We start from the raw sequence: 24,550 nt of genomic DNA, 5'->3' as shown, positions 1-24,550 counted from the left end.
AATGGTTACTGTAACAAAACTAAACAATATTGTTATGATTCTAGACTAAGGTGTTACTCTAATGGGTTGCAAATGTTAGAATCACACACACACACACACACACACACACACAATCTTCAGCCCTAATAACAAACTCTCAGTTACTGCATTTATGTTAGAATACTAAATAAAACTTCAATGAAGACTAGCAAACCTATCTGATCAAGGCACTAATATATAAACAACCACATTCTTCGCATTTACAAAGAGAACACCACCAATTTTCTTCATAAATACTTTAAAAACCAGGCTCAGAAAATCAGACATTTCTGCAACAAAAACTCAAATGTGGTCAAAATAAGTATTTCACATCCTCTGAAATCATGAACTCTTCTAGAAGTTACCTATACATAAAACTAGAAAATTCCACAATCTATATTAATTAGGTAAGAAGTAACCGAACTTCAAATACTTAAATCCACCCTAGTGCTCCAACAACAAAATACAACCCAATCTTTTATAAACAATCTTACTTTAAGACAGACATAAAATATTAAAACGTTAAAATTTTCTTTTGAAAAGGTGAATACGGAAAATAAAGATTACCTATTTAAAAAGCAGTACCAACAGTTCAACTTAACGACCACATGAAGTATTTTTGCTAGCAGGACTATGACATATAGAAAACTACAAATTTGCTTATCAAAAAGGAAGTGATTTTTATACCAAGCCTATAAAAAAACAACTTAGGTTAAGCTGCATTCTGCTTAACTGAAGTATTTTATCTTAGTTAAATATGATGACTAATGCTGCATTTATTCTCTGGGATGGAGACCAACTTAGAATGAGGCATAGCAATTGGGGGCTATTCCATTAAGAATATAACTGTGGGAGAAAACACCCAAGAATATCTGAATACAAGAAAAATTCTGATGAAATATCTTTAATCAGTAAATTCCTTTTAAAAATTTTTTAAAGATTTTTATAGACTTAAAGCAATGACTTATGACAGTGATTTTGGTATATTTTATTGCATACTCATGATTATCATTCAAAAAATAAAAATAAAATTAACCAGAATAATTGGGGAACTATTAATTTAATATATTTAGAGGAACTACTAATTTTCAGTCCTTAAAAAAAAACCTTCAAAGTTTTTCAGAATGTTAATTTCTCTGCCTCAATATGGATTTACACTAAAATAAATCAGCAACGATTAATAATAATCTCTACATGATTATTTAAGTACTCAGAAGTACTAAAAGATGAAGTTGACCCATAATAAAATCTGGAAATTTATTTCAGACCTACTGTCTAACATGAACATATTTCTTTATAATTTGTAACTTTCGAAGGCAATTCTCTACTTCCTTAAAATAAATTGTGCTAATTTTGCATCTATTAATCATAAACTATAGATTCATAGCACTATTACTCCCAATAGTTTTATAAAGACAGAGGGAAAGGAACACACAGTATATAATATCTAACAGTTGTTTCACCTGTCCCCAAATTAAATCCGTCTGTACTATTTTCAATTTGTGCTAATGTACACAGTAAAATACTGGAAAACACAAGCCTAAATACCAAGAAGTATTACTCTGAAACAAAATACATGAAAATAGCAGATAAAGAAAATGTGTAGATGTATAAATATATATACATTTACACACAAAACATGAATTAGCATATTTACTATATCATATTAAGATGAATACATACAAACATGTGTTAAACAAAATAAAGCAAACTAATATCCATTCAAATGTAAACAGCAGTGAATAGTAAAAATAAATAGATATCATATTCTTATCTCCCTAAAGGCAATGTAATACAGACCTTGTTGAGAGAATTGTATTTAGTTTTGAGACTTGCACTTAGAATTACTTAAAAAGTAATATATAAATGTGGGAGAATATTTAAAGTAAGGTTGAAAAGAACAGCAAAAGGTTTAAACAACAGAAGAAAGATTACTCGATTTAGGATGTCCCGGGTTAGGAGAAAGTTAATGGGCCATGAAATATTATCATGTAAAACATCTGAAGGATTGTAACTTTTTTTTTTAATAGCATGTAACCAGTTGGGGCTTTTTCCTTAAAAAGACCAAATCAAAGATGAGCATGAATTATAAAGTCTCAGAAATGAATTCCATTTCAGCTTTTAAATTTTTAGTGACAAAACACAATCTAATAAGCTATTCAATAAGACATATAGCTCGTCAACAAAAAAACTGAAATGAGGAGAAATAAAATATCCTACAAGACAAATCTTACCATTAATGCTAAGAATGTGTCCAAAATAGTTTTTATATTAGTATTAATACTGTTAAATAGAGAAAAGTGATATCAGAATAACCTGAAAGGCTTTTTCTAAGTATACAGTGATTTCCCTATTTATTCATTCCAGATTTGGGGAGTGTGGAGGGATAGAGGGATGGTTTGAGAAGGGTGATGAATATATATATATTGAATATATATATTATTATATATATTATAATATATATATTGAATATATATATATATTATGAATATGTATATTATGGAGAAAACCACCCAGGTAGTTGACACACCTACTGCTGTATAGCATTTGATGGAGAATTTAATTAAGTGATATGCTAATTATAACTTAGAAATATTTCTGTCATACAGATGAATTTGCACAAACATACTTTTACCGGTATAATGAATCAACTGAGGTGCCTACATCAAGTATTTCTTATATATTTAAGGTAGTTAAGAAAAAATACTTTTATGAAAAGTTAGATTTAGGTAAGAGCTATAAAACTACTCAACATTATTTACAAAATAGATACAATTAGTTTAAAAACTCGGTTGTAGAAAAACTATTCTAGGTCCTACCCACTCCACTAAGGTGTTCTCATAATAACCCAAGGGAATTACAACAAGAAATTATAAAAGCATTTAAAAAACAATTTTATATAATTTTTATTTACACTTTAGGATTTAAACAACTTGTGGGGAACATCCTTTGTGAGGCAACATAGTCTTTTTTTTTTTTTTTTTAAGTTTAAACTATTTAAACTCCAAGACAGGCTCACTAATTTTTTAAAGGGCAAGCAACAAATGTGTTAGCTGAAAATAGCCAGTTTAATGATTATTTGTAACAGAGACTTGATTATGTGAGCCTAGAGAGCCTCCCCACCTCTGTGTCCCCTGTGAAGGAGGAGGTCTTTGTGTGCTTTTGTGTAGCGGTTCCACTGAATTCATTACAATAGAGATGGACATTTCATATTCATAACGATCCAACATCTGAGCAATCTTCTTTCGAGATACACCATGTTTATTCCTCCTACCAAAAAAGAAAAGGATTTTAATTCTTTAGAATGTCTAGGTTTAGAGACTAAGCTGTTTTAGAGTACAGATTCTAAATTGTATTTACAAATAAATACTAAAAGATACAACTCATTCACCCACATTTTAAACAAAAAAAAATTTACACTGGCTCTCAAAAATTTTAACAATATAATATTTTTTAAAGATTTAAAGATACCACAAATCACAGCAAAATGTTAACGGGTAATATCTTTGTCACATAAAACTAACTACCAATTCACTGAACTACTGAGTTAATCTTCCCCCTCTTTTAATAACAAAATCAAAGACTATGAGACAGTGTATTGGGAATTATAGAGGACTTGAGTGAACTTCTAAGATTACAAAAATCAGTATGAAATATTTATTACTTTTCAAAGTTATGTTAGGACACTTCCTTTTGCATTTTTAAAATTTATTAACAATACCAAATGATTATTAGAAATATAACAACTTGGACATATTTCACAAACATAAAGTTGAGTGACAGAAACTAGGCACAGTGAACACATACTGTATTTTACTTATATAAAGTTTGAAAAAAAACCTATGGTGTTAGGCAAAACATGTTTTAGAGAAAAAGACATTTAAAAAATATAAAGAAAAAAGGTATATTAAAGAGAAGGAAGTAATTACCAGGGAATTATTACTGGGAAAAGGAATTCATATAACTTCTGAGGTGTTGGTAACATTCCTATATAATGGTTAAGTGAGTATCTGCCTTTACAAGAAATTTGTTAAGCTGTGTATTTATATTTTATGTCATTTTCTGTGAGTTTAATTGTAACAACAAAAAGTGGTTTAAAATTATTTTTGACCCTCAAAAACATTTTTCAATTTATTTTACCCTTGTAATTTTCTATAACTTGACTTGGACATGGCAAAACACATAGCAACATATTTTACATTTAATATTATAGTTCTAGATTTACTAATGCTAATTAATTTTTCCCAGAAAAGAGATACAAAGAAAATGTTTACTTTTTAAACTGTTTTTGTTTATGTTCAAAATAAGAAGAAAAAGCAAAAAGGACTAGAAGATAAAAAAAAGAAAAAGAGGGATCTGAAGTTGAAATTGACAAGATATGACTAAATCCACAAGGTGTCAAAATTGGTAAATTCCATCAATTTACCAAAAAACTAATCTGTCAAACTATTCTGCATTATCAGTTAAACTGACTTTATTTTGTAAAGTCAATTATATTAAAGAATTCTAATAAACTTCAACAGTCCCTCAAATGTTAATGAAGCCTAACTGTATTCCATCAATTCATTTATTCTGCATAACTCAAACAGCTTTAGTTTTTAAACTTCCATCTCTTCTAACTGAGGTGTATTATACACACAGAAGCAGATGAATAATATTAGTTACTCATAAATCTGTTTTGCTCACATATGAACACATGGTGTGCAAATCAGAAAGGGAAAAAAGGGTAACAAAATGAATAAAAGGTGGGGGAAAAAGAAATTAGTTGAATATCACACACAGAATAACATTTAAGATGAAAGAGGGCAAGCTGAGGTGAAGGAAAAAACTGGTCTTTAAAAAAAGGAAGTGATGGCTGCACAACTCTGTGCATATATGGTTGACCGTTGAACAACAAAGGTTTGAACAGTGGCAGGTCCACTTACATGTGGCTTTTTTCAATAAATACAGCACAGTAAAAAAGCCATATGTAAGTGGACCTAGGAGGGCACGTGATATAATGAGCACTGGGTATTATATGTAACTGATGAATCACTAAACTCTGCCTCTGAAACTAATAAAATACTGTATTTTAATGGACTGAATTTAAATAAAAAATAAGAAGTAAACATAGTATAGTACTATAAATGTACTTTCTCTTCCTTATGATTTCCTAATAATATTTTCTTTTCTTTAGCTTACTTTACTGTAAGAATACAGTATATAATACAGGTAACATGTGAAACAGGTGTTAATCAACTGTTTATGTTTTCAGTAAGGCTTCTGGTCAAGATTTGGGGGAAATCAAAAGTCATCATCAAAAACAGACTCAAAAATCCATTATCTGTGAATTTTTGACTGTCAGCACTCCTAACCCCTGCACTGCTCAAGAGCCGACTGCACCAAAAATCATAATTGTACACTTTTAATGCATAAAATGTAAGGTATGTGAATTACATTTCAAAGTTGTTACAGAAAAGAAGAGAGGGAGAATAAAAACAAAGAAAGAAAAAAAGTCATAGGAAAACCAGTGCATGAGGGGAAAGGGATAAAGGTGAAAACAAACAGAAAGCCAGGATCGAAAGTAATAGAAGTCCTCAACCACTCACCACAAAGTTTGAAATCTAAAATGGTCTGAAAATTCTGTTTTCAGATTTTGTTGACTCATACGGCACAAAATCTAACCAAATCTGTACTCTTTTGGCAGCACAATCTACTCAGAACAAACATTAGATTATGCAGAATCTTTCTTATCTAATCAGAGGATTAGTAGTGACTTGCTACAGGAAAAATAAGATGTGTGTGATTATGGCATGCTGCCCCAAGCTTTATTAGGGGTATTATGATTATGTGTATGTACTATATTACCTTTCTATTTAGAAAACAAATAAACAAAAACAAACCCTGAATTCTAAAACATGCTGATTACAAGGGTCTTGGACTATGAATCTGTAGTAGTAAAGATGGAAAAGAGAAAGAAGATGAAAGCCTCAGGAAAACAGGTGATGAGACCTAAAATGGGAAGAAAAGTTTGAAGGGCAATGCAGATAAGTGGGCTACTCAAAACCAGAAGGAAAAGTTCTAACTTTTCCCTCAAAGTGTTCTGGATCTCCACTAGCGTTCAATAAACTATGAAACAATGTAGGAATTTACAAGAGGAAAAAGTAACACACACACTTAACAAGGAAAATTTAATAAAACTGACCATGGGAATGTGCCCCAAGAAACTCTGAATTTAAGTCAATGTTCCTCTTGACAGAAAGTAAGTAGTAGTCCCCATTCACAAAGAGCAAACATTCAACAAGCAAAAGCTAGTATATAGTAAAGAAACTGATCGTGTAAAGGAGAAAAGAAAAAAAAGATGAAGACTCAAAAAAACTTTTCAAAGATAAGGATTCAAAAAAAATTGAGTGCCTTACTTTTCTAATTCTTCAGGATCAAATTTCCACCAAGTTTCAGGTTCATGAAACTCTACTCTGTATCCTTTTCCTATGGCCTACACAAAGGAAAGGAAGAAAACAAAAACCCAGAGAATACTTCTTAAAGTAAAAAAGGCGGCAGATAAATAGAAGTTCCATTTAGACAATACATCTAAATTTGTTTGACCAAGAAACATTTTACTTTTAAATAATATTGTTCACAAAAATATTAAGACCACATAACTGGACAATTTTTGAATTACTGTCTTCAAGTCCAGGCAAAACTAACAAGATGAGCATATTTCTTAGTAAATATTATTCCCAGTTTTTTAGAAACTAAGTTAATGAACACACCTCTTTAGAAAACAAGGACAAATGTTTATCTAATGAAGATCAAAGTAACCAAAATTTCAGAGTATGAAAAAACTGGTAAGAATAAAATATTAAAAAACTTTCTCATATCACATATTTACCATTTCCACATATGGTTTCATTTCCCAAGCTTGTGTATTAGTGTTGTCTATTATAACTGGAGATCTCCCCTGATTGATAGCTTGTTTTGCTGAAATAAAAAATATATTTAAAAAACAAAAACCAGAGAACTATTAGATTAAAATATAAAAAACAAAATTTAAACATTCATTATTATGAAATTTTCTACATCTGTACTTAAAACTAGAACTATGCAATCACTTGAGTTAGTGGGGTGGGAAGAAAAAGGACCTCACTAGAGTAAAAGGGAATTAAGAAACATAATCACAGGCAATGTGTATTCTCTGGATCAGATGCTGGTTTTGATAATGACATTTGGGGAAAAATATTTTCTTAAATTCAAACTAAGGAAGCCTTCAGAATACAGCTAACTTTGAATTACAGGAAATACAAGATCAAGTTACTCTGAATACAGTCTGAGTATGAAAAGAGGTGAGCATTTATTGACATGGAAAGATGAAGACTGTTACCTGAAAACGGCAAATTATACCGCAGTATACTAAGTATGACCTTACTTTGGCCAAAATACAGAGATCTGGGAAGAGTTACTAAATATCAAAAGTGGTCATCTGAAGGTAACAGGAGTATCAGCCATCTATGCTTATCTGTATTTGCCAATATTCTACAATTATAAATAATGCTTCTGAAATAAGAAACTTAAGTAAACTAAGTAACACAGTTCAAATGACTTTGTAAGTATTTTTTAGGACTAGAATTCTCAAAGTAGGAGCTGGGATCACATGGAAATTTTCTAACCTACATCTTCCTATCCCTTTGCCATCTCTTCCCCCATGAGGTAAGAATCACTGCCACAGTGAGCCACTGTTAACAACAGGAGTGTGTGTACCCCTAAATGTAAATAGACAAGAAACATAATTAAGAACCTACAATAAAATTTAAAAGGCTGAGGCAAAAGGCAATGATATGGAAGTATTGTTGGGACTTAGAATTCAAAACACTAAATTTTACATAATGAAAACACACAGATGTCTAAGGGCAGACAGAATTCTAATGGTTAGTTAAGTAATAATGACTATGGTAGAATACATATTTGGAAGAAGATGTCTCTAAATACCAACAGAATTTTAGAATTTGGTCACACATAGGATATCAAGATGCCATCATCTTACATTGTTCTATCCTCAATCAAATGGTAAACAAATCTTCCATTAAAAAAAAAAAAACAAAACTTACTAAGCTAAACCTCTTAATGTCTAATAGTTAGGCTGGCACCTCCAAGAAGTTATATTCTAGGAGAAGCTTAATAATCAAATTAAATATCTGATCTGCAGGAATGGGGAGATTATCCTCTTTCCATGAAAAATCATCATGCAATACCACACTCTAATATATTCCAGGAGAGAAGGGTTCCTAAGGAAATAATGTTTGAATACCCTGATAACAAGAGTCATTTCTTAAAATTACCACCATGCTCTTAAGAAACAAAATGACAACTTGGGGAGCTTTTTAATTTACAGGTGGTCTAACATGAATTTAGATTCTTCTAATAATACACATGAAGCAGAGAGAGATTCCCAGAACGGTAACTGGCATTTGAAAGTGTTCAATAAACATCTTTTAAAAGAACTTTAGTCTGAAGTAAGTCATGCTTATAGTTTTCAAAATGTCCAATGATTGCTAGTTACCATTCCCTTGAAAAAATTTAGGCTATACTGATAGTAAAACTAGTAGTGTATCTAAACAGCTTTTTATTCAGAAAGTGTAACGCAAATAAAAAGTGTAGCTTTTTATTCAGAAAGTGTAGCATAAACATTTTAATGTACTATTCAGACTGGTATTACAAAGAGAAAAAAAAGTCCCATACAAACAAATTTCACAGTCCACTAAAGATACACTATCTCTGCCCACTGCCTTTATTCATTCCATTCATCACCTGCTACTATTCTCTTTAACCTCAGTCCAGTAACCCCCCCAATTTTTTGGAATTGCAATACCATCATTACTTGATTTACACAGTAATGTTCTGTGGCATAATGTTCTGTGGAGAATCCCACAGTGTTACAGAACCAATACTAGGAAACAATCTTATAATCAAACTTATTTCACACTAAATTTTTTACTCAAAAATATCCTCACTGAAATTTCTTACTGTGAAAACTGACAATTAAAAAAAAAAAACAACATTCATTCTGTTTTTCCTGTAAATACTGTACTTTAGGACAAACCTAGTTGCTATTTCTAGGTGAAAAGTTCTTCATTACAGAAGAATTCTAGCAATGGAAGGAATGTTAGATCTAGAAAATCACCATTTAGCTACCTTTAATGAACACTCTCATTCAGTTAACAATTCACTGTTGGATAAAACCATTAGACGTAAGGTTGATCAGGAATTTGATAATGGAAAGAGTAAGCTGTTTCTTTGAAGTTATTAATCTATCTTAGTATCACTAAAACTGGGACAACCAGAATTATGCTTACCAAAAAAAAAAGCTGAACCTAATAAATCCTCCTGTCTAGAACTAACTTCTATTTAAGGAAATACAGGAGAAGAACAAGATAAATAGTTACAAGGAAGCAAAGAGAAAACTACAAAATATGGAACATTCTATAGACAACCAACTTCTGCAACAAATTAATGTTAAAAAGGCAAAAAGGGGATAAAAAGAGGAAAGAGATTAATAAACTTAAAGGTAACAAACTAAATGTACTACCAAGACCTGGCATGTATCCTGATTCAAAGAGAACAACTATAAAGAAATATTTAAGACAAGGAGAAATTTCATTACAGGCTGGGTATTCTATGATGTTAAGGAATTTTTTTTTTTTTAAAGGTGTGATGATGGTACTGCAATTAAATAAAATGCCATTAAGTAAGAAAAATTTAAATGCAAGATGCCTGATGTCTAAAATCTGCTTTAAGTACCCTAGCAATTAAAAAAGGGGGGGATTCAAACAAAAATGATAAAGCCAATAAGGCAAAATCTTGATAAATGATAATAATTCTGAGTGATGGGAGGTATGGTAGTCACTGTAACCTAAGTTAGATTTAAATTTTTCATAAGAAAAAAAAATTGTTTAATCATTAATATACTCTTCATCTTTTAAAAAAGAAACCAAGTTACCTACTTAGTTCTAGATCAAAAATTTTCAATCCTGACTGCAACATTAGAATATCTGGGTAACTTTCACAAAAAATACTGTTGTTTAGATCCACTCCAGACCAACTAAATGAGAATCTCTGGGGCTAAGATTCAGGCGTAAGTTTTTTTAAAAGGCCCCCAGGTGACTCAAATGTGCAGTCAATCCCAGAATGGGAAAAAAACTCAGTGATATGCTTCTAAAAAATGTATTTAAAGTAGACTTTTGTAGAGTAATGTCAACAGGAAAAAGTTTAATATTCACAGGCATTATATTAAGCCTTAGAAAACATTAGCATTACTCTCAAGGAAATACCTTTTGAGAATATACAACAGTATGAAGAGTTCTTTGAATTTATTTATGAGGTATAAAATAAAGGCTATCAAAATATCCCACATCTCTATTTTACCAGCTCATATCGGTATACTATTTACAATTTATAAAATATACCTATCTAAATCCTCTAATTTAACAACAACCTTGATCAAGTAAGGCAAGTATAAATATCATGGCTTCCAATAGATGAACAAGCTACTCTCAAAGCTATTTAAATAGCTTGCCCAAATCACTCCGCTGGTAAAAGTCAAGTTGAGAATAAAAACTAACTCCTTGGGACGCCTGGGTGGCTCAGTTGGTTGGACGACTGCCTTCAGCTCAGGTCATGATCCCGGAGTCTCGGGATCGAGTCCCACATCGGGCTCCCAGCTCCATGGGGAGCCTGCTTCGCTCTCTGACCTTCTCCTCGCTCATGCTCTCTCTCACTGTCTCTCTCTCAAATAAATAAATAAAAAATCTTAAAAAAAAAAAAAAAACAAAAACTAGCTCCTAGCCAAATATTCCATCCCAAAGACTTGGCCCAAAACAAACCTCTGTTCTGGTTCCAGTCATGGGCATCACCAAGTTGATTAACATTATACCTGTACCCATCTTGATGGTGAAAATAGTCATCAGTGCTGAACACAATGCCATCCCGACTTTGACCAAGCAGAATTCTGTTAATGAAAGAAATCATAAGGTGCCATTTATAAAATCTATAACCATCAAAGATAAGCCACACAGGAAAGGAAAGGTTATTAAATCAACCTCTGGTACTTACCTGTAAATATATTGCAAACAAAACAGAACAGGAGCAGAAACTTAAAAAGTTTTCAGATTTCAAATACCACTTCACACTTAAATCTATAGAATTACAATCAGTAAAAAAAGATTTTTAGGTGGCAATTGTACTAACTGGCATTTGTACTGCCACTTTTAAAAACATTCTTCAACCAATCCCAAAATCATGTCAACTATTATCCATGTTTAACTTTAGTGAATTTGTATGTGGTATCTAAAATTCCCTAAATTGGGCACCTGGGTGGCTCAGTTGGTTAAGCAACTGCCTTCAGCTCAGGTCATGATTCCAGAGTCCCAAGATCAAGTCCCGCATTGGGCTCCCAGCTCCACAGGGATCTCCCTGTGATCTTCTCCCCTTTCATGCTCTCTCTCACTGTCTCAACTCTTTCAAATAAATAAATAAAATCTTTATAAATAATAAATAATAATAAATTTAGTGCAATAAGTGACCTAAAAGGCAAATAAATAAGCCTAACCAAGCAATTCAGAGGGGGAAAACTCTATTTGACCTAAGATAGCTTTACTAAACCCATTTCCACAAAGCACAAACCTACACGACCTAAAAGTGGAAGTCACAAATAGCTTGAGACTTAAAGTTTTGAAATAACCTGTGATCCTTCAAAGTATAATCAAACTTTAAAACTAAGAGATTAGGGGTGCCTGGGTGGCTCAGTGGGTTAAGCCGCTGCCTTCGGCTCAGGTTATGATCTCGGGGTCCTGGGATCGGGCCCCACATCGGGCTCTCTGCTCAGCGGGGAGCCTGCTTCCCTCTCTCTCTCTCTCTCTGCCTACCTCTCCGACTACTTGTGATTTCTCTCTGTCAAATAAATAAATAAAATCTTTAAAAAAAAAAAAAAACTAAGAGATTAAATTACTAAATGAAGTAAATTGTTTTTTTTTTTTAAGATTTTATTTATTTATTTGACAGAGGGAGATCACAAGTAGGCAGAGAGGCAGGCAGAGAGAGAGAGAGGAGGAAGCAGTCTCCCCGCTGAGCAGAGAGCCCGATGTGGGGCTCAATCCCAGGACCCTGGGATCATGACCTGAGCCGAAGGCAGAGGCTTTAACCCACTGAGCCACCCAGGCGCCCCATATTGTTAAACATTTAATAAAGAACACACTCTTCACCATAAGTCAATGATAATCAAACTTCATTCTCACAATATAATACCACCTTAAATTTCTAAGCATGGGGATGCCTAAGTGGCTCAGTTATTAAGCATCTGCCTTCAGCTCAGGTCATGATCCCAAGGTCCTGGAATCAAGCCCTGTATCCAGCTCCCTGCCCAGTGGGGAGCCTACTTCTCCCTCTCCCACTCCCCCTGCCCCCATGTTCCCTCTCTCTCAGTGTCTGTCAAATAAAATATATATATATATATATATATATATATATATATATATATATATATATAAAACACACACACAACAAACCTTTATGTCATGGAGAAATGGCCATGACATATTTAAAGAATTTCTAAGCAAAGATTAACTAGTGTTCAGATTGTCAGAGAATTTCCCAAACCAGTGACTCATGAATGAGACTGGGGTATAAGGTAAAACACAGTAAAATAATCTGGATCTAACAATAACAGAAATATTTTGTTGTTTCTCTCCTCCCTCCTCAGCTATTAGGCAACTGGATATCATTCTATAATTTTTGAAGAGGGGAAGGGAACGGAAAGTGGTAGAAGGGACTGAGAATCCAAGAGTACCGTCATGGAATGACTCAAGAATACATACCTCCTAAATCAAAGGAGTAAGAAGGACTTTGACTATTAAATAAACATAGCTCTCCTTTCCTCAGCTTATTATAAAATTGTATACAGGCATAGCTCAGAGATATTGCAGGTTCAGTTTCAGACCACCACAACAAAGCAGCACTGTAACTGTCCCTCAGAACATAATACTTAAAATATAACCTATGAGAAATTACACTAGTCATCAAGCATGCTTAGATACAGCCTTAAGAAAAACATGTACTGGCAACAGGCCTCTGGGGGAAAGGACGATACCGTCCTTGAAGCCCAGCAGCTGGAGACGCCCGGCTCGCTCAGGGCTTGCTCAGGGCAGAACACCGCTGGCTTGCTCAGGGCAGAACACCGCCTGCTTCTTTTTTTCCGTTATCTCCCCTTCCCCAGAGAGCATCAACAGTCAGTGAGACAATCCTTTCATTTGACTATAGGTCACGTACTATGTGACCAGATATAATGTGCTTTTCTTCTTACGTATCTACAAGACTCATGGTCAATGTGTAATCTACTCTGGCTTCTTTGTTGGTTACTCACTTTCTAATAAATATGAGACTGTGAAGTTGTTTGGGGTGACAGTCTTTTCAACTGTTGCCCCCTGCTCCCATTCTCTTGCAGCTGACTTGTTTGTGCCTCATTCTTCTTCCCTGCGCCGTCAGAAGGCGGCAAAGCACAATAAAAGAAGTCAAAATTAATTTTTTGTTTTCCCAGTGCATAAAAGTTATTACTAAAAAGTATACACCTTAATTCAAAAATATTTTATTGCTAAGAAATGCTAACTATCATCTGAGCTTTCAATGAGTTGTAATCTTTTTGCTGGTGGAGGGTCTTGCCTCCGTGTTGATGAAGGCTGACTGATCAGGGTGGTGATTGCTGGAGGCTGGGGTGGTTGTGGTAATTCCCTAAAATAGTAAGAGAATGAAGTTTACCCCATCCACTGACTCTTCCTTTCCTAAACAATTTCTCTGTAACATGTAATACTGTTTGAAAGCATTTTACTCAGAGAATTCCTTTGAAAATCAGAGTTTATCTTCTCAAACCCTGCCACTGCTTTAACAACTAAGTTTATGGAATATTCTTAATCTTTTGTTGTCATTTCAACAGTCTTTACAGCATCTTCACTAGTGGACTTCATCTCAAGAAACCACTTTCTTTGCTATCCATTATCAACTCTTCACCTGTCCGAGTCTGATCATGAGATTACAGTAATGCAGTCCCACCTTCAGGCTCCCCTTCTAATTTCAGTTTCCTTGCTGTTTCCACCACATCTGCAGTTGTCTCCTCCACTGAAGTCTTGAACCCTTCAAAGTCATCCATGAGGCTGGCATCAATCTCTAAACTCCTCTTCATATTAGTATTTTGCCCTCATCCTATGAATCCATGAATATTCTTAAGGGTGTCTAGAATGGTGAATCCTTTCCAGAAAGTTTTCAATTTACTTTGCCCAGATACATCAAAGAATCACTATGTATTTATAGCCTTACAAAATGCATTTTTTTTTAAGATTTTATTGATTTGACAGACATAGATCACAAGTAGGCAGAGAGGCAGACAGAGCGAGCAGGCTCCCTGCCGAGCAGAGAGCCGGATGTGGGGCTCGATCCCAGGATCCTGGGATCATGACCTGAGCCGAAGGCAGAGGCTTTAACCCACTGAGCCACCCAGGTGCCCCACAAAGTATATTTCTTAGTAGTAAGACCTGAAATTCAAAATTACTCCTTGAAACATGGGCTGAAGAATGAATGTTGTGGTAGCAGGCATGAAAACATTAATCTTGTTCTACATCCCCACCAGAGCTTTTGGGTGATCAGGTGCATTGTCAGTGAGCAGTAATATTTTGAAAAGAATCTTTTTTCTAAGCCACAGGTCTCAACAGTGGGCTTCCAATATTCAGTGCACCATGCTGTAAATAAATATCTGTCATTTGGGCCTTTTTGTCCCATTTATAGAACACAGGCAGAGTACATTTAGCATAATTCTTAAGAGCCCCAGGGTTTTCAGAATGGTAAATGAGCACAGGCTTCAACTTAGTCAACAGCTGCATCAGCCCCTGAGAAGAGTCAGCCTCTACTGATGCTAAAGCACTGACTTCTCCTCTCTAGCTATGAAAATCCTACAAAGTAACTTATTCCAGAAGGCCATTTGTCCACATTGCAAATCTATCACTTAGTGTAGGTACTTTTGTTGATGATCTCAGCTTGATCTTCTATTTATTATTTCAGCTAGATCTTGCTGCAGTTTCTACATCAGCACTTGCTGCTTTTCCTTGTACTTCTATGTTATGGAAACAGCTTCTTCCCTTAAACCTCATGAACAAATTTCTGCCAGCTTCAAACTTTTCTTCAGTTGCTTCCTCACCTCTCAGTCTTCAGAGAACTGCAGAATTAGGACTCTGGGTTGGGCTTTAGTTTAAGGGAATGCTGTAGCTGATTTGATCTACAATCCAGACTATTACAACTTTCTCTATACTAGCAAGGCTGTTTTGCTTTCCTATCATCTGTGTGTTCACTAGGAGTAGCACTTCTTATCTCCTTCAAGAACCTTTCCTTGCACTCACAACTGGGCTGCCTGCTTGGCTTAAGAAGCCCATCCTGAATTTGCCATGCCTTCCTCACTAAGTTTAATCACTTCCAGCCTGTGATTTAAAGTGAGAGATGTGCAAATCTCCCTTCCACTTGAACACTTTGAGGCCACTGCAGGGTTATTTATTGGTCTAATTTCAATACTGTTGTCTCAAGGAATAGGTAGGCCTGAAAACAAGGAGATGGTAGAATAGGAGGTTTGTGGGGCAATCAGAATATACCTAATGCTTATCAATTAAGTTTGCCACCTCATTATATGGGCGTAGTTTATGGCACCCCAGAATGACTACAAAAGTAACATGAAAGATGACTGATCAAGGATCACCATAACAAATATAATAATAAAATTGTTTGAAATATTGTGAGAATAACCAAGTGACATAAGGACACTAAGTGAGCAAATGTTATTGGAAGAAAGGAGCCGAAAACTTGCTCGACACAGGGATACCACAAACCTTCAATCTGTAAAATGTTCAGTATCTATGAAGTGCAATTAAAAAAGTTATGCCCATATATTTTATAATAAAAATAAAATTGCAAAAAAATAAGAAAAGATTTAAACATGCAATTCCATTTACAGAAGTATAGTTCCAATTATTTCAAGCAAAGCAAATGAAATTAAATGGTTATTTGTTTGCGAGGCTAGAGCTGGATTTCTTCCTTAAGCCGACATAATTTTTCAAAAATATGCCACCTAACATATTTGGCACCATATTTTGTTTACACAGATAACCTAGAATATAAAACTGCTACAACATGAGGCACCTGGATGGGTCAGCCAGTTAAGCATTTGACTCTTGATCTCAGCTCAGGCTTGATCTCAGGGTTGTGAGTTCAAGCCATGCACTGGAAAAAAAAAATGCTACAGTATTAACATTCCAGACCAAAGTTCAATCACCTAAAATGATTCTGATCATAATCAACCTTATGATACCTAATTATATCTAACAGTACCAGAACACTGACATCTTCTTAGATACCTTGTTTCATTTTTTCCATTCTATTACTTTATTAGCCATGATTTTTCAGATGGTAGTAATATACTACAAGAGTAGAGCTTTTGCATCCAAGGAATGTTTTAACCTCAAAAAAGATAGGGATGGAGGAGGCATGGAGCAAGAGGGGAGGCAGCCCATCAATTTACATCATCAAACCAAGTAAACATCAAACATGAATAAACCTCTATGAAGAACACCTTAAATATTAAATACATATACATCATAATTACAGCAAATAATTTTAGCTTGGAGAGAGACTTTCTCCTTCCAGGCTGTTCATGCAGCTTTTAAAATTCCCTGAATTATCTCAAACTATAAAGCTTTATTTTGGAGACTTATATTAAAAAAATACTCACAATCAATTTGGATATCTGATGCCATACCAACCATCTGAATCAAAGTTAAATTACTTAGGAGTATCAGTATTTTCAAAATCATGTAGTCAGATTCTATTGAAACTCTAAAAATTAATTAAGGTATTAGGTTGAATTCTCCAAATATCAAAACTTTTAACTCTGAAAAATGAAATATCTAATAAAAAAATCAGATATGGACCCACTCGATACCTGATTTGTATTTTTTCAGAATGTCTACCTTTTTGGAAACTTACTATATGACAAGCACTTTCTATATATAATCTATGACCCCATTTAATATTCGTAGCAACCCTGCTAATTTGATATTTACAAATCCAGAAAAAAGAAAATGATTTCAGAAATCAGGCCACCAGAGTTATATAGCTGCGTGGGAGAGCCAAAACCAATGACTTAAATGATCCCTGCCTCCCGGTATTCACACCCTTAAATAATCCCTTCCCCTTGAGTGTGGGTAGGAGTAGTGACTACACAAAGAACTAAGTTTTGTTGACAACCTCAAGAGATCCACCCCAAAACAAACCTTCAGACCAGAGAGCATAGCCTTAGCCAACACCTTAATCACATCATTGTTAAAGACCTTAACCCAGAGGCAGCCAGATAATTGCACACAGACATCTGTCCTTCAGAAACTGTGAGATTATAAATGTTTGTTGCTTTAACCCAGTTTTTAATAAAGTAATTTGTTACACAGCCAGATAACTAATGGAGTCTGATCTTATAATTCTTCACTGAAGAAACAAGTGAATCCTGTTCCTTAACCCTGTTTTGAGAACCCTATTTCCCCAAATGGCCTATTAATTTGCATGATTTATTTTTATTTTTTCATACTTTTACAATTTCTAGGAACTGTACATTATTTTAATACATCCACGTATTAAAGAGAAGTGATTTTCCCAAAACAATCTGACAGGAACCAACACTTCATGAACCTTTATTTACCTCCTTATTTACTGAGTGGCCCTGCATACCCCAACCCAAAACCACCTTTACTGGGACAGTTCACTCTCTAAACATTTCCTTTAATTAAGAACAGAGATCTCCATAAGGAAAGGTCAATCTTTCCTCTGGAGTTTAAAGTGAGATATTCTCCAAAAGCAGGAGGGGAAAAATAATCTCTTTCCATCTCTCTTTAAACTGTAATTTCTTACAGTTGCTGTAACAAATTACCACAAATTTGGTGGCTTAAAACAACATGCATTTAGGAGCGCTTGGGTGGACCAGCGGGTTAAGGCCTCTACCTTCAGCTCAAATCATGATCTCAGGGTCCTGGCATGGAGCCCCACATTAGGCCTCTGCTCAGGGGGGAGCCTGCTTCCCACCCCACCCCCCGCCTGCCTCTCTGCCTACTTGTGATCTCCGTCTGTCAAATAAATAAATAAGATCTTAAAAACAAACAAACAACATGCATTTATTGTATTATAGTTCTGAAGGTCAGAAGTCTGAAATCAGTTCCACTGCACTAAAATCAAGGTATGGGTAGGCTGGCATTCCTTCTGGAAGCTCCAAAGGAGAATCTGATTCCTTGCCAAATTTTCCAGCTTCTAAAAGCCACCTGTGTATCTGGGCTCATGGGCCCTTCTTCCATTTTCAGAACCAGCAGTGTAACATGTTCTATCTTCTCTCCTCTCCAAAAGTGCTTCTTGATCAACTCTCAACATTTTGCTAATATAATGAAATTAATGGCCTGTTTCTGAAAATACATTCATTTATTGATGAAATCAATACAGTAGAAGAAATGCATATTAACTAAAATATTTTAGGTTCACCCGTTCTCCTCATATGAACAGGGTGTATGAATCTAGCAAAATCCATAGCCCAGACCCCCCAGGAATGACACTCCAGGCTTGATCCCTGTTTGGTCCTGTGACCAATCACAGACTCAGAGGATTCCGTTTATCTAACACCAATAACAAATGGAACAAAATTCCGCAGCTAGACATTGTTGAATTCTGCCTGAAATGAACCTTTTCATCAAAGTGCTGTCGGTTTGTCTTAAAGGACAAAGAGCTAGCACTTTCACATACCTACAAAGGTGTATGAAACTGTTTTGCCTTAGTTTACTCATAAATATTTCAAGTCTGTACTTGTATTAGAATTTAACCTAAAACTTATCTCATTAAAATCTGTAAGCAAATTTGTGGGTAAACAGTTAAGTAAAAACTTAGTAATGACAAGTACTATACGAGTTGAGAAGGATTACGGAGGACTGAGATGATAAACCAAAACCTCAAAAAGCAGAGGCATTTGAGAGAACCTCTGAATAAGTAAAGTCCTGAGAACAATGAATGAACAAGTATTATGTCTCCTGCAGGGGAGGATAGGTGCTAGTCCAACTGCAGAAGAACACGAAGACAAAGAGGGGGGTAAGGACTAAACTAAGGAAGAAGAGGACTTCAATATTACCCCCCAAAGAATTCGAACTTTATAACCTCCTGTGCTCATTACACCCAGCAATACTAAACAATGCTAACTTTTAATTTAGTGCCCCAAATCAGCCCAACTTTGATCTACCAAATCTTTACTCCTTTCTTTCTTCAAAGCTCATTTTGAAAGCTAACTCCTATATAAAACCATTCCCCACCACAGAATGTCTGGCTTTCTATCCAGTCTCAACCGACCAATCTTACTTCATTCAAAATGTGGTGACTTAAAGAGATATTCCTGCTTCTTTAAACAAGCTCCTGAAAGTTCGGAGACAGGTGTAGGGCCATACATGTGATAGATATTAAAATGAAGGAGCAGGGTAGAAACACGCTATCAGATCTATCTCCAGTTTGACCTCCTACCAGTTCTTCTAACTTCTCCCAAGTCCTTTAACCTGAGCTTATTCTCTTATGCCCCTGCTCCTTCTATGAAATGAAAATAACACAACCCATCTTATAGGATTTTTATATATGAAAGTACTCTGTAAACTGAAATCATGATACAAATGGTAGTTATTACTACCAATGGTAGTTATTACTACCATTTGTATAGTAATATAGTTATTACTATAGGTTCTATATAGTATATACAGTATATAGCTATATACAGTATATAGCTTCTGTATAGTAATATAGTTATTACTATAGCTTCTTAAATATCTGATTCCTCAAACATATGTACTATATATAATCACCTCTGTCATCTCCCACTACAATTAGGCCTCCTTGAAATTCTATTGCAATACCACTACTTTATTCATCTTCAATTTCAACATACCTCAATGTTGTTCCAAATCTAATCTTTCTTTCTTACATTTTTCTAAATCCACGCATAGTCAGATGATCCTAGCTAGATTTCCTTCACACAATTTCCAAATTTCAACTATTTCTTTTCTCTGATATTATATTCTAAATCTAGGAGACTGCCCATGTTTGTGCGACTTCACTCATGATTTCCATCCCTCCTGAAGAGTTGCAATTTCACCTCTCTACAAAATCTTCATTAAAATAAGAATGGGACACCTGGGCAGCTTGGTTGGTTAATCAGCTGCCTTTTAACTCGGGTCATGATAAGCCTGTCCCCCATCCCACCTTGTCAGGCCCTCTGCTCAGCAGGGAATCTGCTTCTCCCTAACCATGCTTGTGCTTGGTCGGTAGTGCACTCTCTAACTAAACAAACAGAAAATATTTTGTAAGATTTTATTTGTCCGAAAGAGAGCGCGAGCACACACACAGGCACGGGGAGCAGCAGGGAATAGCAGGATCCCTGTTGAGCAAGGAGCCCAAAGTGGTACTCGATCCCACAACTCTGGGATCATGACCCGAGCAGAAGGCAGATGCTTAACAAACCGAGCCACCCAGGTGTCCCAAATAAAAAAGAAAAAAAATCTCTAAAAAAATAATAAGAATAAAAATGCAAAGACCTAAATTTAAATTCATTTACAGAGATCACAGCTTACAATCGAGCTTGAAATGTATCATAAATTTAATCTTTCTTTAATCTTACTGCTTTCTGGAGAAACCTGTTTAGACTGTTTTGCTTCTAGAGAAACCTGTTTAGACTGTAACAGTTCTTTGGACTTTTTTATTCTCACTGGAAGACATCAAACAATTTTCTTTTTCTCCTGATCTGGCATTAATCTTGAGCCATCCTACAAAAACTGCAAAGAATCTGTATTTTCTTTGTACTCTTTTACACATCTGCACAAATAAATTCAAGGGCATCAATATTCTTTTTTTAAAAGTGCAAACTACAACAGGAATTTTAAACATTTTGTCATGCAATAAAACATAACCAGTTCAAACTCCATTTAATAACTCAGGTACTGCTCACTTCAGACTCCTTAAAGAAATAAAAAAAGCTTCCTCTGCCAATCAAAGGTATGAACACGCCACAGTGCTGAAAACAAACTGACACCCCTTTTCCGTGGTATATCTCACTTGTTTCTCTTAATTATTCCAGAAAAAGAAGTATTACTCTTTACAGTAACAGACAGCAAAACTTGTCCAAGGCCATAAAGTTTGAAATAACTGGGTCAAAAGCCCACATCTTCCAACCCTGAGTCAGCTCTTCTTGAACAGCTGACTTAAAAAGGGAAGGCCAGTACAGCCCTCAAATAGCATTTACTAACATCACTGTCATAATTATACCTAATGTATCTATTTTTAAAACCCTTAGCAGAATCTTTATATGCCAATTCTCCTTTAACTTCTCCCAAGTCTTTAACCTGAGCTTATTCTCTTAAGAAAATATCTTTTTAAATATTTACTGTCGGATATCATTCTCAAGTGTAACAAATTAAAGATTTTCTACTAGAAACATGAAAGCATTTGTCACTGATAACTACTATCATCTATGATTTTTAAGTAATGAACTACCAAGCATTCACTTGGTATCCTTTAAAGACTCACCGAGACAACGTTGTTTTCCCAGAACCAGGCAAACCTCTTAAAAGAATAAGTAACTTCTGCAATTTATTTAACTTTTCCTCTTGAAACTGCTGGTTCTTAAGCCTGTCTATTCCATTATGCTTGTCCATAGAAGGATCTTCCCAGCATCTTTCCCTGGTTTCACAGAAACCATTACTCACATATCCATCTTGCACAATGTAGCCATTAAAAAAGGAATGATCTCTACTGGTATTCTCACTATAGTCAATATAGTCATTGTTCTGATCAAAAGTCAAACAATCCCAGTTAATGTGACAACTATTTACATAATACCCATTTTGATGCTGAGACCCATCTGGAACATGGAAAATATTTGATGGTGGATTTGGTGAAGCACTGAATCTTTGCGGATTTAAATGATAGTTAAAACTGGGAGGAGGAGGACCTTGGGGTACTATAAAAGAATGCACTGATTGCCATTCAGGCCTGAAGGAAGTTAAGGAATCATCACAAAATGCAGGTATTACTTGTCCATTACAAGGATATTTGCCTGGCTCGTTCTCCCCATGCTGTCGGTAACTACAATGCGACTGAAAAACATTACTAATATCTCCTTCCTTTACTTCTTCAGATTTTAACAGCTCATTATTATGGTCCTGATAATACACAGTAAGTTTTTCTTCAGAGAGCTCAGGTTCTTCACAACTGCCTTCCAGATCATCTTTTTCATTTTCAAGCTCTTCAATTTCCTTGTAAAACTGGAATAATTCGTTGTCAAGCTTTGATTTTTTAGAGTTGAAGTTCTGTTTCTGTTCTCGTCCTCCTTTGCCATCTATACCACTGACTGCTTCTGAGTGATTTCTCCTTTCATTGTATTTCTTCTTCTCAGGGGGATTGTAAATGGGTCCTATAAATGCTTTACTTGTGCTATATATCTCATCATCTTTGGATACCAATGTAGGACTGGCATCCTGTAAAACATCAATGGATTTAATAACATCTGATCTATTATTGCCAGGCATCTCATCATGCACAGGTTTCACCGAGTTTATAATTTTGGTTTTGTCCTCCTGAAGATAACTGTGTTCGTTGACATCAACAATGGTCACAGGGACCCAATCATTCCTAGCTTTCTCTTGGATTCTGTGAAAATCAGCAGTACCATGATGAGAAAAAACATAAGCCTCTTCAGCTGACTTCAATTTTTTATAGCATGGTTCACCTGTTAGTTCTTCACGATGATCCAAGGATTTCGCTTCAATTTCACCATAAGGCATCTGAGGACCAAATAAATCATGTAATTAATAGCTAATACTTTAAAAATCTAAACAAAAGTTTTTCAGAAACAAGAAAACAGAAAAGACATTTAAATGGCAAATTTTCCCAAAATACAAAAATTATTATAACTACTTACTATTTAAGTATTATTATAATGATTCAAGGGTGGGACCTCACTTTAAAAAAAAAAAAGATGTATCTCACATTTATTCCAAATGATGCATTTTTTAATAGATTTTTTTTTTTTTTGTCAGAGAGACCACAAGCAGGGGGAGTGGAGTGGCAGGCAAAGGGAGAAGCAGGGTTCCTCTGAGCAAGGAGCCCATGCTGGACTCCACCCCAGGATCTGATCAAGACCTCCAACAAAGGCAGATGCTTAACCAACTGAGCCATCCACACATCCTTGAATGACTGACGCATTTCTGAAACTTGAAATATTTAAGTAAGCTTGGGAAATTGAATCAATAATATATACTTTGACGATACAGATACACAACTGTATACTAATATGGAGAGTAAATCTGCCAGCCAAACTGACACTTATCCAAACTGGTTGTGAAAAATGTCTCCATAAACTCTTGTTTAAAACCACTATATCCTTCGAGTAAATGCACCCAGCTCCCAATCTCAGCATCTCCTTACCAATCAAACGTTAGATACTGAAATGCCAAACTTTACAGACCCTACTCCTGTGAATAGAGTAAAAGTGGTTTCCAAATGGGTGCACTGAGTTCATTTAAAAGGAAAAAAATAACTTCAGTTGCACGAAGAATGACTCAAATATGTCCTATTATGTTTAGAAATCTGACACCTCCCCAAATCAACGCGTTCATCTTTTCCACATGCTTGGCCAATCTCAAAGACAAATTCTGCTTCCCTTGAAATTTCTTAGGGGCCCTCAAAAGTGCAATCCCAAATGCGGTTTTACTCAATACTTCATTTTGCCCGCTCTCTGGAACTCCTCCAACAGGACAGAACAAGGAAAGGGCAAAAAAGACGAAGCCCACAATGATACAGGTAGGCCCACAGAAACTGGAGGAAGGGGAACACAACTGTAAAGAACACCGCCCTATCGGAAACGCCCCACCCCGCCTCCGACCACCTCTCGGTTCCTCATTTCCTCATTCGGAATACGATAAAAGTCTCAAGGAACCGCAAGACGGCTGCATTAACAGAGCGTGGCCTATACACAGCCTTAGTTCCCTGGCCTCCTGACCTCCAAAGGTGGCCCGGGCAAAAGTGCGTCACCCAGCTCCTTTCTCCCAACGGAGACACGTTCAGGTTCTGTCTAGGAATTCAAGAGATATCCTAGACTCAAAGGTTCACTCCAGCCTTCCACGTTTACGGCTCATCAAAAGGGTCCAGCCAAGAACAGACGAGAAGCCGAAAAACGTCACCACCACTACCCCACCCTTACTTAAAATGGGAGCTGTACTCACCTTACACTACATTCGCTTCTACCTCCCAATAAAATCGTGGTCTAGAAAGACACGAACATCTGAAAAGGTGAAAGCAACGCACAAACACCACCCCAAAGCACAGAGGAACTAAAAACCAAAACCCTCGGCATCTGGGAAACAGCACCGCCGTACGCAAGATGGCTGCCACCTCGCGGTTACCCCGGCAGGAA

At 35.4% G+C, this 24,550-nt stretch overlaps 1 protein-coding gene across 5 annotated transcripts in view; it reads right to left on the bottom strand.

Annotated features, from left to right (window-relative positions):
- The window catches only part of N4BP2L2 (NEDD4 binding protein 2 like 2), an 85,809-nt gene extending 61,261 nt beyond the window's left edge, over nt 1-24,548 (bottom strand). For 3 of the 5 annotated variants that reach the window (XM_059143785.1, XM_059143786.1, XM_059143787.1), the window contains exons 1-6: nt 24,360-24,548; nt 21,664-22,919; nt 10,875-10,999; nt 6,890-6,978; nt 6,417-6,493; nt 3,142-3,288 (exon numbers count right to left, since the gene is read on the bottom strand). In XM_059143785.1, coding sequence (XP_058999768.1) covers nt 3,142-3,288; nt 6,417-6,493; nt 6,890-6,978; nt 10,875-10,999; nt 21,664-22,919 — 1,694 coding nt within the window. In that variant the 5' untranslated portion in view covers nt 24,360-24,548. Of the gene's footprint in view, nt 1-3,141; nt 3,289-6,416; nt 6,494-6,889; nt 6,979-10,874; nt 11,000-21,663; nt 22,920-24,359 lie in introns of those variants that run through there. The other 2 variants (XM_059143788.1, XM_059143790.1) reach the window with 2 other exon arrangements.
- Nucleotides 24,549-24,550: the final 2 nt, after the last annotated feature.

Source organism: Mustela lutreola, chromosome 13 (assembly GCF_030435805.1).
Source record: "Mustela lutreola isolate mMusLut2 chromosome 13, mMusLut2.pri, whole genome shotgun sequence".
In the NCBI taxonomy this organism is placed as follows: Eukaryota; Metazoa; Chordata; class Mammalia; order Carnivora; family Mustelidae; genus Mustela; species Mustela lutreola.
This window is presented reverse-complemented; position numbering and strand designations above follow the sequence as displayed.